A 17,426-nucleotide genomic window follows, 5' to 3' on the forward strand; every position below is an offset into this window, starting at 1 on the left:
ATCGCAAAGGACCTTAGTAGTGGAGTTGTTTATAGGATAAAATGCCTGGATTGTGGGAAATGTTATGTGCGCAAAACAAGACGGCTGTTAAAATATCGTCTGGGGGAGCATTTAAATGCTATAAAAACTGCTAATTATAACAAGTCTGCTGTGGCCGAGCATTATTGGGAGAGGCAGCATCAAATCTCCCCAGAGGATGCGGTTATTGTGGATCGAGCGCATGGATTCTGGGACCGTAAATGGCTCGAGAGCCTGTGAATCTGTTCATCCGACAACAATACCATAAATAGGGACAGGGGTATGTGTTTGCATTCCCTATTTGAAACTATTGTCCTAAGTACGGATGAACGGTTTTGCTTTGCGCGCTCCCGAGCTATTTCCGCTTCCAGTTCTAACCATGCGGCGATGGAACCACGTGGTGAAATACCCTGAGCCTGTTATATATAAGGAAGTGTTGCCAGAAGATTTATTACTGTTGAGGAAGGAAGCTGATGCTTCCGAAAGCTAAAGGTTTTATCGCTTTTCATCCAGTTTATTTTAGGTAATTTTAATTTTATCACAATGATTTTATTACTGTTTTAATCCTTGTATAGTGTATCATAGTAGTTATACATTAAATTTTATTGTAAATATGTTATTTTAATTTGTAAATTCTAGTCACAGTAAAGAGCTATTTCAATTAATGGTTGGTGTATGAGCTTATTTATTGTCAAGATATCCATTGTGTATTCTTTTGTTTTCTCGGCTATAAGAAAAGCACATGCATTTTCTAAATCTTCTTCGACATCTGAAAAAGAGGATGAACTATGGCAATTCATTTTGCTTGAGCATTCCTCAGTGTAACTCTACTGTAACAATGTTACAGTAGAGTTGCCAGATGTACCCTATTTCAGCGTATAATACCGTTTTTTTGGAATTATAATAAATTTCAAAGATACCCCTTTTTTAAAATTTGAAATGGGGTATTTGAAAAAAGCAGAAATCATAAAACACCTTGTTTAGATGATTATTTAGGAAGAAAGAATTAACTGACGATAAAGTTGTTGTTGAAATGCACCCTTAAAGACTCAAAATTCTATCCTGTTTACAAAGAGGGTCATAGAATATTTATATTATGCTTACTTTGTAACGTTTTGCATTCTACTTGACTTCTTTTTTTATTTCATTGTAATGTTTTAAGGCTCAGACAACAAACTTTTTTTTTTATTTAAAATTCACAATGTAAATATTGATTTGCTGTATGATGAATATGCTCTGTTGAAATCATTCCATAAAAATATTGAGACAAAAGACCTCAAAAATATCACAGATGTTTGGATAAAATTTTTAAATGCATAAGAAGTACGTAATACAAAAAAAAATATTAATTTTGTTTTTGCTTTGCCTCACTCAAATGCAATGAGTGAGCGAGTATTTAGCTTAATATTTAATGCATGGAAAAAGGATAGAAATAAATTATACCTAAAGAATGCTGAAGGAGAACTGTTGGTGAAACCAATCACAATATGTCATGCAAAGAATTTTACGCATATGCACTAAAAATGAAAAACTGTTAAAGAAAATTTGCTCAAATGTTGTGTATTGCTAGATATATATTTTCTTTTTTGATAAAGTAAATCAAGTTTATTGAATGTGTATTGTAAACAATTATGTAAGACATTTACATTTGATGTTAATATTTATAAAAGTTTCATTTAGTGTTTATAACTCTTGCAATAAAATTTTCTGAATTAAACAAATTAAAGCACAGGCTATAATTCGGTTAATTTTATTAAAATTTGACTAATTTTGCATTCCATGAACTTGTAAAAATCAACAAAATATAGAAATAGAATGTTTGTTATTAAAATTGTTCATTTTTTAAAGATATAATGCAAGTACCTCAAGATGAGGAATGAATACCCCAAACATAAGCATGAATACCCTGAGATCAAATTTTTAATCTGGTCACCCTACATTACAGTGATGTTTCTTTTCTGACTGACTTCACTTTTTACACTAAACAGCAGCATGACAAGAGTCCCGTGATGTGATAATAGTGGGTTTCTGCCTTAATATGCACATATTCTTAGTCATAGTTACAAAATTCTTAGTCTTAAACAGCCCGTATTCGCTTGTTCCATGAAGACCAGTTGATCATCATGGAACAACAGATCATCATAGAACAACTCCTATAGTTCCCAACACCTTGCTTTCCAGGCTGCTGTATTTTTCAATAGAAGCAGTGCAAGAATCACTATCACAACCCTGGTTAATCTATTAGTCGTGTGTATCTTCCCAAGTTTTCCTACCTACCTATTACTGCTTCAATAGCATCAGCAAATATTTTTGCACCACTTCTGTTTAAGTGTATCCCATCCCTGTAAATACAGTCACTCCTGTTAACTTAACAAATACAGACCGGGATGAGAAAAATGTTACCCATGATCCTTACACATTTCTCCAGGCCTGAATTGACTGACAAGGCTATCAACATGTACATTTTCCTATCATGTTTGGGCAGAATTGCAGGCATTTTCAAATTCATTCCTAACTCGCAATTTTTCCCCAATGTCGCTCTGTACTACTTAAGTAAGCCCTCAGGTCTACTCATAATATTATTAGAGCTAATGGGTACAATAATATCACTTTTGTGCTCTTAAAAGATGATATCTGCTCTAAATCATCTACTTTTGCCCCTGATGGACATATCCCAGTACTATTCCACTTATCCTTTCTTGAACAACATATTTCCCTTTTCTATCACAATAATAAACTCGTACACCAACCGTTTAAATTGAATTAAATTTTAATACTGAAAAATAAAATATAGTACAAACAATCTATTTACAATAAATATAAAACTTAAATTGGATTAAAATAAATATATAAAATGTTTACAATATATGATAGAATAAAAGCACTAAAACTAGACTGTAGCTTTTGGAAGCATCCGCTTCCTTTCTCAACAGTAAGTTAAAACTTACACAACACATCCTTAAATATCAGGCTCACGGCACTTCCACACGTGGTTCGACCGGCGCATGGGCGGAACTCCCTTCATGCGTATTAGAACCGGAAATGGCTCGGGAACGCAGAAAGCAAAACCATTCATCCATACTGAGGACCACAACCTCAACAGGGGTATGCATACGCATACCCCTGTTTCTGTTAATAGGATTATTGTCTGATGAACAGATTCGCAAGCCCTCGAGCCACTTGCGGTTCCAGAACCCATGCGCCCGGTCAATGATGACCACATCCTCTGGGGAGATGTGGTGCTGCTTCTCCCAAAAATGTTCAGCCACAGCAGACTTTCCATAATCTGCGGCTTTTATGGCATTCATGTGCTCCCCCAGACGATCCTTAAATTACCGCCTAGTTTCACCCACATAATATGCAAGTACCTCAAGATGAGGAATGAATACCCCAAACATAAGCATGAGTACCCAGAGATAAAATTTTTAATCTGGTCACCCTACGTTACAGTGATGTTTCTTCTCTGACCGACTTCACTTTTTACGCTAAACAGCGGCATGACTCTTGTCATGCCGCTGTTTGATCTCGAGAGTCATGCCAAGAGTCATCCCCTCTTTGAGGCTGTGGTCCTCAGTACGGATGAACAGTTTTGCTTTCCGTGCTCCCGAGCCATTTCTGGTTCTAATATGCATGAAGGGAGTTCTGCCCATGTGCCGGTCGATCCATGTGGTAGTGCCGTGAGCCTGCTATTTAAGGATGTGTTGTGCAAGTTTTAACTTACTGTTCAGAAAGGAAGTGGATGCTTCCGAAAGCTAGTCTAGTTTTAGCGCTTTTATTTTATCATATATTTTAAATGTTTTATATATTTATTTTAATCCAATTTAAGTTTTATATTTATTATAAATAGATTGTTTGTACTATATTTTATTTTAGAGTACTAAAAAAATAATTTATTTTACAGTATTAAAATTTAATTCAATTTAAACGGTTGGTTTAAGAGTTTATTATTGTGATATGAGTTTTCCCAACCTCAGGGGCCTATTTCAGGATATATTTCCCTTTTCCATTACAATAGAGTAACCGACAATAACCATTTTCCATGGGACCAACATATTCTACCCTGGAGATTGCCACTATGTTGCTTGATGCACAAGTGTGAGCTGTGGCATTGATTTTGGCATCTGAGAATTTTATGGGCCCTACATTTAAATTCCTTCGAGGACATCTACTTTACTCTTCAGACTCTCATAAATACCCATCATAATGCTGCGTTGGTGGCCGATATCTTCACACTTTGTACTAAATAGACACAAAGACATCCCCTTAGCCAGTGGTGCCCTGTTTCTGATGGATTAGTGAACATTGCACATTTTGTTAGGTTGTGATTAGTAGGAGAATTGCCCCTTTCAGTGCTCCCCAAGCCACAGCACTCCCACTACTTTGTGATTGTTGCTTTGCTGCTCTAGTTTGGGACATAATTTCCATTTAAATATAATTTAATTGATCAACAATAAAAATTAATAACATTATTCAATTTAATTGATTTATTGACAATACTACACAAGCTAACAGATTCCTAAATGCAGTGCTATAATTTCAAGATATACATTATGCTATACCATTACGATCACAATTTTTAATTTATTTCCTTACTAAAAAATAAAATTTCTTAGCTAAAAAAAATAAATAAAATAAAATAAACAAATAATTAAAAAAAAGAAGCTTAACCAGTGATATTAGAACCATCAAGCTACTTATTTATCACAATTGATTGATCCTTACTATTCCACTGCAATACCAGTTACGTGTTACGATGTTCACACTGAAACACTGATACAATAGTCATATTTGTTCCTGGAAAATTAATGGAGGCACTGGTTAAAGAAGCACTGCAGGATCATCTAGACAAGACTTCAGTCATAGCTCAGACACAGCATGGTTTTGTTAAGGGGAAGTCTTGCTGACCAATTTGATTGGATACTATGATGCAGTCACAAAAGAACTGGATGCAGGGAATAACTTTGATATTATATACTTGAATCTTAGAAAGGCTTTTGATACTGTTGCACATGGAAGACTGCTGCACAAATTGGAGCAGTGTGGCATTGGAGGCAAATTGCTGCTATGGATAAAGGGGTGGTTGAGGGGGAGAAGACAGAGTGGTAATCAATGGACACCTGCTCATCGTGGACTAATGTTATTAGTGGAGTCCCTCAGAGTTCAGTGTTGGGTCCATTATTGTTTTCTGTATTTATAAATGATATTGATAATGGTATATCAAGCTTAATGTCCAAGTTTGCAGACGATACGAAGGTTGGCAGGGTTGTCAAGGACACTACTGACACTATGCTACTGCAACAGGATCTGGAAAGGTTGAGCAGATGGGCTGAGAGGTGGCAAATGAAGTTTAACATTAACAAATGTAAAGTACTACATATGGGAAACAGCAACCCCAGAGCAACGTATCAACTCTGTGGTACTATACTGACAGTGGTAGAGAATGAAAGAGACCTGGGGGTGGTTGTGCAGGCAGATATGAAGTTTTCTGAGCAGTGCAGACGGGCTGCAAGAGTAGCTCGTGTCGATGATATATAGGAATTTTTCTAGCAGGGATAAGGAAGTGATTATTCCCTTGTATAAGGCAATGGTCAGGCCACACCTAGAGTACTGTATACAAGTCTGGAGGCCTCATTTAAAGAAGGATGTAGAGATGCTGGAACGAGTACAGAGAAGGGCAACAAGATTAGTGAATGGAACAAAGTGGTACTCTTACGAAGAAAGGCTTAAGTTTTGCAAATTACAGTGTCTGGAGACTAGGCACCGGCGAGGTGATCTGATAGAGGTGTATAAAGCCTTGAATGGTTTGAGCATGCTCAATGCTGATGGGATTCTTCCTCTTGCTCAGAATAATCACCTGAGAGGGGATAAATTCAAATTAAGAAAAGACAGATGTAGGATAGATGTGAGGAAATTTGCCTTTAGCCAGCGGGTGGTTGGTTGGTGGAATAGACTTCCATCCCTTGTCATGGAAGTTGATAGCCTAAATAAGTTTAAGGCTCAGCTGGACAGGTATTTCGAACGAACAGAGGGGTGAAGTGGAAGTGGTTATTTTTTATTTATTTATTTTTTTTTTTTTTTTGCTGATGCTGCATAAGCTTGCTTTCTTGCATCAAATGCCTCTACTAATGCTAATGCTAATTTGCGAAACCATTAGCTAAATTTAAAAATAAGCTAATGAATGTGATTAAGGCTATTAAACTATTTGTCAAACACAGTTTAATATGTTAGTTAATTTAAAAGATGGTAAAAATTTCTGAGAAACTTAACTGTTCCTACGAGCTCAAAATTCTTTTACCATTTACATGTACTCTCATACCTAAAAAATTCAAATGTAAAAAGTATCTGAAAAGTTCAGGGAGCATCCCCAAGATTTCCAGCATCTACCCTGGGTGCTTTATTCTCCATATCTGAATCCAGTTGTGGATTTCTGGGATACATTTGAAAGGGTAATTTGGCTTTGTAGTTCTCTACTGACCACAGTACTGTAGCTGACAATATTCTAATGAAAGAATGGTTAAATTTGGTCCTAGTCTCCCCAAGATACCTAGTGAAATCCATGTCATGACATATATGGACTGTAATTTAGGTAAAATTTGACTGTACTAAATATTGAATAAAGGTTTGTAAATTTCTTTTGGCAGTGAGTGTACATCAAAACAATCTGCACATAACATTCATTTTATATATAATATAGATACCCTGTATACTTTGTATTTTTTATATAAGAATTTATATGCATGAAATGTTATCTATTAATTATATTCCTCATATTTTTAGTCTCTTTGATTACTGTATATTTTCTTGCTTCTCTTTTATTTCTGCTTGAAATTTCTTATACCCCTGTCTTTTAGCATTCAGACTCATCTATTAGTTTTTTTTTGGTAAAGTTTTAACTCTCCTTTCGAAACTTAATATTTATAAGTCTCCCATACTTTTACTATTTCTCTTCGGTATTTATTTTCCTTGTATGCTTTTTTATATTATTTTGGATAGAGCACACTATTGGGTTACGACTCTTTCAGGAGTTGTTGCTGATAGGTTTTCAACTTTAGTGTTGAGGAATATCTTAGAGAAGTAGTGATATACCATAACAAATTAAAAGTCCAAAAGACAAAGTTACAAAGAATGACCGTTAATAAACTTGCTACTTAGTTACTCCCATACAAGTTACTAAATTTGTATGGGAGTTGAGGAATGATTATGGATTTTCAAAAGGAAGTTTCTGGAAATAGAAAGTTTATGAACTTTTATGTTATATATGTTGCTTGAAAGTAAAGAACGAAGTATTATTCTATATAATGCATACTACTTTGCTAGTTTATTATGCATAAAAAAAACTTAATATTTATAAGCATAATAATATTTATCAGCATTAATATTTATCAGCATTAATTGATTTATAAGCATTAATATTTATTAAGCATAATAATATAGTAAATATAATAATTTCATTTCACTGCATGAAACTATATATAGTTCAGAGAATTATGGAACTTGTTTTTCTTAATGCTGATAAATTATTAAACAATGCCACAATTTTTTTAAAGGATTAAAAAAAAAAAAAGGAAGAAAAATAAAAAATAAAAAAATTCTTTTTAATCTTTCAGGTATGACTGGTAACAAAGGCACCCAAGGTAATGAAGGTCTACCTGGTTTATTGGGCATTAAAGGAGAAAAAGGAGATTATGGTTTGCAGGGATTTTCTGGTATTTCTGGAAAAGAGGGTTTACCTGGATCTCCTGGTATTCATGGAAGAGATGGACTTCCAGGGATTCCTGGTATGTATCTAAAAACTTTTAGTGGGAATGGTCGTGTGAATTTTTTTTTTTTTTTTTTTTTTTGGCTAATGCTACATAAGCTCATACGCTTGCTTTCTTGCATCACATGCCTCTATTACTATTACTAATTGATTTGGTTTATCTTCGATTCTATTTCCACCAAATGTGCTTTGGTAGCCTCTTTTTCTACCAGTAAATTTAACCTCAGGGGCTAACATCTGGTGAGTGTGGGCTTGGCACACCTAGGGTCCTGAGCTTGATATCATCATTCTTCTCTTTCTTGGTGATTCCCTTCTGCTACTCTCTCTCTCTCTCTCTTGTTCTCGGGGTAATTCAGAAATTTATTTTTTTGTCTTGTGCAGTATAAGCCTCAGGCTTCCTTGCACCATATGGCTAATAATAATAATAATAATCTGCAACATCATCCATAGATGGATGATGTCGCAGATAAATATTATTCATACTGCATCAAGTGTGGCGCAGGATAAAGTCACTCACGTTCAGGCCTTAGACAGAGGGGTCAGTTCGAAAAATTGAAAACAGTCTCCCGAGCAAGACAGAGAAGCAAGTGGCGCTGTACCCCTTAAGGCTACCACAAGAAAAGGGCAAGACCATTCAACCTCACCAACCGGAAGTGTTTCCTGTACAACTGCGCTAGTGACCACCCAGGAAGGAAGAAAATGCCAAAGCATGAAGTGGAGCATTGAGATGAATACATACATTGTGCGAGCATACTATTTCATAGTATGCTCGCACAATGCTAGAGACCAATATGACAATGTACAGATTGCGACTACATACCAAGTGGTTAGAACAATACCCAGATATTCCGGTCACCGAACAGCGATTAGCAGACCAGAGAAGGACCATCGTCACGAAGAACCTAATAGCTCCTGTCATCTTGGAAAAAATCAAACAGGATGTCAGCGATCTGCTACAAAGCACAAAGAATATGGTCAATATGGAACCAGAGGTGGAACAGCATACCATGGAACTGGAGGAGGAACAGCAAGAAGAAATACAACGCAGTGTAGCTGAAGTGGAAAGAGACAAAGTCATGCTATCCAGAATAGAAAACAAGTGGAAGAAGGCCCTAACAGAATTCAAAGGAATTGATCCCACAAGAACCCACTTGATACCTAAGCATAGGCCAAATAAAATCCTGTGGAGAGTAACAGACCACCTGAATTGGCAAATAATGCCACATTACCTTGTCAACAATGGTGCAACGTTGGAGGCTATCCACACAGCCGTATACTGTGTTGCCACTAGGATTAATGGAAAAGAAATGAGAGACCAGCAGCAGAAGAACCGAAAACAGAAGGAACCGCCAGATTGCGAAAGAAGACTTCAGAAGAAGATAGAAGAATTAAGAATCAAGATAGGTCAGTTGACCCAGTACCAACAGGGTAATAGAAGTAAGGAATTGATTGGAAAGGTGAAGAGCATCCTCAAGAGAGACAGCACCCACAGCAAAGATGAGACCAGAAATCAGAGAATAGGAGAATACTTAGACACACTGAAGCAGAACCTCCTCATACTCAGCAAGACACTACACCGATACAAAGAGAACTCCCAGAGGAAAATAAACAACCGAATCTTCGATGAGGACCAAAGAGCCTTCTACAGGAAACTGGGTAAAGATGAGAAAGGAAACGGACCACCCGAGATGAAGACAATCGATGAGCTCTGGGGGAATATCTGGAGCAGTGAAGTAAGACATAACAGCAAAGCACCATGGATAGAAGTAGAATGGAAGAAAACAAATGATATACAAGAGATGAGAGAGTGGGAGATTCAAGAAGAAGTAAAACAGTCGATCAGGAACACCCACAACTGGCAAACCCCAGGGAATTGATAACATCCACAACTACTGGTATAAGAAGTTCACCTGCACACACAAGCACCTAGCAGAGCAGTTCACTTGAATGATAAGGCACCTGGAGACAATCCCTAAGTGTCTCACTGAAGAAGTCACATATCTGAAGCCTAAAGATCAAGATACAAGAAACCTGGCAAAATACAAGCCAATCACCTGCCTCCCAATGATGTACAAGATCCCGACCAGCTGCATAACCAATAAGATATCAGACCACTTAGAGAGTCAGAACATAATGGCCGAAGAGCAGAAAGGATGCAAGCGGAGGAGCAAAGGATGCAAGGAGCAATCAACCATAGATGCTGCAGTTATGGAGCAAGCCTTCACGAAGCACTGCAACCTTTACATGGCCTACATCGATTACCGCAAGGCCTTCGACTCCATACCTCATAGCTGGCTAATAGAGACCCTGAAGATCTACAAGGTCAATCCCATAGTGCCAAACTTCCTAGGAGCAACAATGGCGAAATGGAGTACCACCAATAAGGTTGAGAACATCACAACCAGGCCAATCCCCATTAAAAGAGGGAGATGCTCTGAGCCCACTATGGTTCTGTCTAGCACTCAACCCACTATCCACCATGCTCAAAGACAGCAAGTATGGATATAACCTCAAAGAAGGAAGAAAGAACCTGTATACTCTCACCCATCTGATGTACAAGAACGACATCAAGCTAAACATGGCAACTGAGAAGCAACTCCAGCAACTATTCAGGATCACCGAAGAATTCAGCAAGACATCAGGATGGTATTTGGCCTAGAAAAATGCAAGACCCACACACACACACTGCACCAGGGAAAATTAGTTAGCCAAAACTACCAGCTGCTGACTGGTAAAGATATCGAAGCTATGACATAAGGAGAGACCTATAAGTACCTAGGGATGATGCAGGCTGAGCAGTTGGAACACAAGGAAATCAAGAAATGCCTGGCCGAAAAATATCATCAGAGACTCAGAACCTGCTGAAAGCAAAATTGAATGGAGGGAACACAGTTAAAGCCATAAACACCTATGCAGCTCCAGTAATAACATACACATTCAGGGTCATAGATTGGACTAACACCGATCTAGAAGATATCATGCAAAAGACAAGGACGACGATGACCAAGAGTTGTCAACACCACTCAAAGTCAGCAGTGGAGAGAATAACAGTACCTCAGAAAGAGGGAGGAAGGGGCCTGATAAACCTGACAGAACAACAGAAAACAGCAATAGTTAACCTGAAGGATTACTTCGAAAACAACACAGCACCACTCCACTAGGCCATAAGAAAGATAGATGTGGCATACCCCACTCAACCTAAGCAAGGAAACCCCTCCTGCCCAAACGGTACAAGAAACAAAGCTAGAAATATGGGCAAAGAAGACACTCCATGGCAGACACTACAATGACCACCATCATGATCACATCGATAACATTGCTTCCAATGCATGGCTCACAAGCGGGATGCTCTTCCCCGAGACTGAAGGATTCATGCTGGCCATCCAAGTCCAGGTAATCAACACCAGAAACTATAGAAAATACATCGCAAAGGAGCCTGGAATGTCAGATGACACATGTCGACGATGCCACCTGGCCTCAGAAACGATCCATCCAACACATCATCGCGGGTTGCAAGGTGACCCAGACTGAGTACACTCATAGACATGACTAGGTAGGCAAGATAATACATCAGAAGCTAGCGAGGAAACGCCAGTTGACCAAAGAAAGTGAACCATAGTACAAGTACAAACCCCTGACAATACTAGAGACCCAAACCCACAAGATGTACTGGGACTGCACCATAATAACAGACCGGACATAACCCTTGTGGACAAGATGGAAAAGGCTACCTACCTCATTGACATAGCGGTGCCGAACACTAGCAATGTCCAGAAAACTCATGAGGAAAAAAATTTGGAAATACATGAACCTGAGACATGAGATCCAGGAGATGTGGCATATGTAAGAAGTATCAACCATCCCATTTTTCATGTCAACAACCGGTATGGTACCAAAGACTACATAGCAGCCTAGCAGCAATAGGTTTCCCAAAGAATACCTACAAGGAACTCCAGAAAGTTGCAATCCTGCACACCTGTAGGATAGTCAGAGATTTCCTCGATCGACAGTAACACCAGACATTACAACCACCCTGTGTACTTGGTACCATAGCAGTACCCATCACGAAGTGGAATCCCCCAATCAGGGAGAAATAATATAAGAGCAACAACAACAATAATAATAATAATTCTTGTACATCTTCAGTAGTCATATCATCAAAACCTCCTATTCACTTAGCAAGTTCTACTATCGCACCGATACTGTTTTCTGTTGGTTCGACCATATATCCCGAATGAAATCACTCTGGCTATACATTTTTCCAACAAACATTTAATACTGACGGTTTTACTTCTTTGAGTGATTCCAATTCAATCCACAGTTGAACAATGTGTCCATGCCTCCATCACTTCAATTGATTTGGAATCAACTTTTTCCAAAATCCATTGTAATGATTTTCTATTGTAATGAGTTTTATAGATAGATATAATGCCTTGATCTAGTGGCTGAATTAAAGAAGTTGTATTATGTAGTAGGAACATTACTTCAACATTTTGGACGGCCTGGCATGTTATCCAATAGTACTAAAACTTTGAAATCTAGATTTTTCCACTTTAAATAATTTCCCATAGCTGGCACAAAACAATATAGAAACCATTCTTTAAATAAATCAACAGTTACCCAAATTATTCCTAAGTTCCTTAGGCATAATTTAGCCTGGAGTTTAATTCACAACAAAGAAATTATTCCAATACAGTTCTTAGGAACAAATTTTAGTAATACATACCCAGAAAAATTTATAAGTGATCAAATAACAACCAAAATAATCTTACAAAAACCTCAAAAGTCACGAACTGCACACTTTGAAGTCAAAATTTTTTTATGGTTTCAAATAAGCACAAGTTCAGTTAGCATAGAACCTAACAAGGGGATTTCCCAATTTTTTTTTACATAACGACTAGTGAGTCAACAGCAGAGATTCATAAAAAAGAATGGACATTTTGAAAAATTACATCAAGGGTTTTCTCTGCACAAAAGCTCAAAAATACCTTGTGCAAGGATTGCCACAATTTATCAATCGTGTTAGAGCGGATCCATGTTGTAAAAGTACCGTGTTATACGGGGGTTGCCTGTAATGGGGGAAAAAAGGGACAAATGGATTTTACATATATATATTTGATGAATCCATTCAGCCATATTTTTGTAAAACTTGTATGCAGTCAGCTTCCTTGCCTATATTAAAAAAAAAACCATCTCAAACTATCACTGTTATCACTGAATTGTCTTATCTGTGTTTTTATCCTTAATGACCTGTCCTGCGATACTAAATACAGTTGTAATTGATTTCACCATTCGCTCTATTCAGTAATCAACTGTATTCAAATTGAGGAAAGACAGTTGTAGAATAGATGCGAAAATTTCCATTTAGCCAGTGGGTGGTTGATTGCTGGAACAAACTTCCATCTGTCATTGTGGAGGTTAACAGTTTAAATAAATTCAAAGCAGAACTAGACAAACAAACTGGAATTCTGTGGGTTATTCGGGTGAAATGTGTTTACACTTCAATGAAATCTTCAGTCATATAAAAAAATTAATTTTTCAAAATCTTCTCTTCATTCCTATTTGTAAATTGTTATTCCGTTCTCACTTGCGCATATCGTATTACTTGCGATTGGTGAAGGATATAGTTTCTGGTGTTGATTACCTGGTCTTGGATGGCCAGCATGAATCCTTCAGTCTCGGGGAAGAGCATCCCGCTTGTGAGCCATGCATTGGAAGCAATGTTATCGATGTGATCATGATGGAGGTCATTGTAGTGTCTGTCATGGAGTGTCTTCTTTGCCCATCTTTCTAGCTTCGTTTCTTATACTGTTTGGGCAGGAGGGGTTTCCTCGCTTAGGTTGAGTGGGGTATGCCACATCTATCTTTCTTGTGGCCTAGTGGAGTGGTGCTGTGTTGTTCTCGAAGTAATCCTTCATGTTCTTGTTATTGATTGCTTATCTTTTTACTGTTTTAAATTTTAACCACCACCCACAAATGTCAGTGAACAGAAATATCAACTAGTTAGTACAGTGGTTTTCAGCCTTTTTTTAATAATGACATCCCTCAGCAATTTATTTTATTTTACAGCACCCCTACTCAATTTTCTGCCTGTTATATCTGATTCTTTCTCTCTATATATATCCATATATATATATATATATATATATATATATATATATATATATATATATATACATACATACATACATATGTATTTGTTTGCTCTGAAGTATCAGTAAAATTTTTTGTTCAGATGTATTGGTTGATTTTGCTTTGTTCTGTAAGATTGGCTTGCTTTTCTATTATTATGGCAGTTAACTTTAACCTTAATTCTATATTAGAGTCCTATAATCTTAATTGGATTAGTACAAGCTTCTTTACACATCTAATTACCAGGAACCCTGCTAAGGGATGGGGATTTACACCCCTGGTAAATTTCCGAAGTAGTTTGCTGTCTTTACCTCTACCTTTTATCTTTATGCTCTCTAACTCTTGTATCTTATGCCTCAAAATCTATTAGAGTAATTCGATGGAGATTGAGGTACTACTGCTATACTTGTTGCCTATTTCTTTAGCCTAATTTTTGGGCTTATGCCCTTACTATTCTTTCTTTCCTCCTCTCCATTTTGCTATGGAAACAGAAATACTTGTGTAAATATTCCATTAATGTTTAAGAGTTTGGCAATCTGTAGGGCTAGCAGTTATATTTTACCAGTCTGCTGTTCTAATTTTATATTACTAGTTTCATATTTATTTTGGTGACTTTAGCCACTTAAATTTAATCTTAAAGCTATTATATATACTATATTTAGTATATATGAATATGGTGAGGCTGGCATGTAACTAGCAGAAACAGATAGCTCATGTTGTTATTGATGGCATATATTGAGAGGCGCTAGCCCCTGTTGATGTGCCTTTTGATGTAAGCCTTATTCAGTAATGACATTATGGTAATATTGATTGTTTATTTTGTAAATATTGGAATTAGTATGACTTTGCTGTATATTGAGACGGTTAGGGCTCTTTGTAGGTTATGGTTACATCTTTTTCTTAAGCTATATAGTTTGAAATAAAAGTAAATATCTCTTATATATATATATATAATATTGATAAAAATAATTAAGTTACTGAATGACAAAGTAAGCAAACAAAGTATTAAATCAAAAATATTAAACTGTGTTATGGATCCAGGTACCTAGTTACAGTAGAGAAACCTGGCAACCATAATGAAATATAGACAGATGTTTATATTCAGTGTATAGGGAAGGGATGTTAACCTGTCAATTGTAATTACCATGGAAAATTGAGAAGGCCTGTAAAGGTGAAGGAGATAACCTGAAATAAATTGATTGACATAAAAATAGAAATAATAATGAAGATAACAACAATGTTACCTAAAGTAGTGGGTCCTGAAGCTTTAACTACTTCTTCAAAGGGTTGGCAGCCAAAACCATAGGAGCCACAACAATAAGCAGGGTCTCTGTTTCTGTTATGATGTATACATGTGAAATGTATAAATCATAGCCGACCTGACAGAGACCAAAAAGAAAAGAGTAAAAAAAAAAAAAAAAACCGACATAGCAGAACACGATACCCCCATGTATTGCCAATCCGTGGGCACAAGCTTTCTACACTGTGAGACATGACAGAGGCTAGGGGATATATGACTATACATTATGTACAAGCCTGAAAGTAATATGTAATCAAACAGTAAGTATGTTGTTTATATCTAAGTTGTAATTTATAAGTTTTTTTTTAATTTTTTAATGTTTACCGCTTTTTTGAAATCATGGTAAAGGAATGCTGTAGGGAAATTATTGCACAAATTGCAAAAATTGAACTGTTTTCCGTAATTTTCCTACAACATTCCTTTACCATCATTTTAAAAAAGCAGTAAACATTATAAAATTCAAAAACTTATAAACTACAACTTAGATATAAACAACATGCTCCCTCTGCTGGCACTGTGCCTCATTTGTTTATTTACCTTCTTCCCATAACATGGGACATTTCACTTTGACGATTCCACTTCCTCCCCATCACACGTGGTTGCTTCAAATGATATAAACACTCTGGACAGCGATCTATCAACTTTATACTTGGTTCTCTAACATTGCTTTGTGTTCTCCAACATTGCTCACCATAGCAATGTTCTCCAACATTTCTATGGTGAATCCATCGTAACGTGATTTGATTGTACAGCGAACCAATAAAGCGGGGATCCATTGTATTTTTAACTATTTACATGAAACTTTGGATAATTGGGGCAGCTGCTTAATCGGGCCAAAATGCACTAGTCCCGATGTGTCCCAATTAGCCGGAATCAACTGTGTATATATATATATATAACCTAACAAAAAAAAAATATATATATGTATATATTCTAAACTATAAAAAAAAAAAAAAGTATAAAAATAGAATGCAAGTAGAGTGAAGCAGATTATGAATGAAGTAAATGTGTGTGTGTCTCTCCCACCCCCCTCACTTGGTGTGTTCCCCACTGCCAGCTAACATATTCCACTCCCAGAGGGGGGTGGGTAGTTTGACCTTCCTGCCGGATTCGACAAGACATGGACTTGACAACCATCATTAGCATTTAGCATTAGCATTAGTAGAGGCATTTGATGCAAGAAAGCAAGCTTATGCAGCATCAGCCAAAAAAAAAAAACCCCACTTCCACTTCACCCCTCTGTTCGTTCAAAATACCTGTCTAGCTGAGCCTTAAACTTATTTAGGCTATCAACCTCCACCACAAGGGATGGAAGTCTGTTCCACCAACCAACCACCCGCTGGCTAAAGGCAAATCATCAATGAAGACATACTGCAGCTTTGCTGTTAACACGCCATTTGACAATCTGAACTGGGTACTCTAACCTGGTTCCCCTTAAAACCCCTTAAAGGGGAGAGAGGAGACAGGTCTCTGTCTCCTCCCCTCCCTGCCTTCCCCATACTTCCCCTGGTGGGCTTGTCCCCACTAACCTCTTTGGGGATGCCTACTCTATTGTCCCATCCTTCTACCTGTTTGTCTCCAGTCTTCCCCTGCACTCTAACTGAACCGACCGAGTACACCCCTAAGAATGCCGCCAAATTCAAATCAGTGTCAAAAAATTCAGCTGCTTTCTCATAAACCTCTTTTGGCCTTTCCAAATTCTAGTGTTCGTTCCGCTTTTTATATATATAAGTCTTGCCACTGAAATCCTTGGAAATTAGGTGGTGGAGCCTGCCAGAGTACTTAAATAATCTACTGGGTGCCTGACCTGTCTCCTCATGGCAAAGTGTGGGCAATGGTGGGTTCCAATAGGGGCCCAACAGCTAAATGGTTCAGAGAAACAACAGGACATAACACTACACAACAAGCCACTTCCCACACACCTTTTAAATCTCTGGCCTCCACAGAGTTCTGTATCACTTGCAAAGAATATAATGTGGAGATGAGGGAAACCTCGGTGCTGCCAGACAACTAACACACTTTTACACTTTACTGTCCACATGAGGATATGAAATTAATTCTGGAAACAATGAAGTACAAAGACCACCAATGGCAGATCTGTGGAGACCTGAAGGTGATTGCAATACTGCTGGTCATGCAGTTGGGATACACGAAGTACTGCTGTTTCCTGTGTGAGTGAGATAGTCGAGCTAGGTCCTCACACTACAAGAGAAAAGT

The 17,426-nt window shown here is 37.3% G+C and overlaps 1 protein-coding gene across 1 annotated transcript in view; it reads left to right on the forward strand.

Annotated features, from left to right (window-relative positions):
* LOC150091155 (uncharacterized) overlaps positions 1 to 17,426 on the forward strand; it is a 1,391,089-nt gene that overhangs the window by 944,891 nt on the left and 428,772 nt on the right. Inside the window, exon 26 of the mRNA XM_090374518.1 lies at positions 7,626 to 7,796. Coding sequence (XP_090230644.1) covers positions 7,626 to 7,796 — 171 coding nt within the window. The remainder of the gene's footprint in view (positions 1 to 7,625; positions 7,797 to 17,426) is intronic.

Source organism: Mastigoproctus giganteus, chromosome 1 (assembly GCF_048544385.1).
Source record: "Mastigoproctus giganteus isolate SK-2022 chromosome 1, ASM4854438v1, whole genome shotgun sequence".
Taxonomy (NCBI): Eukaryota; Metazoa; Arthropoda; class Arachnida; order Uropygi; family Thelyphonidae; genus Mastigoproctus; species Mastigoproctus giganteus.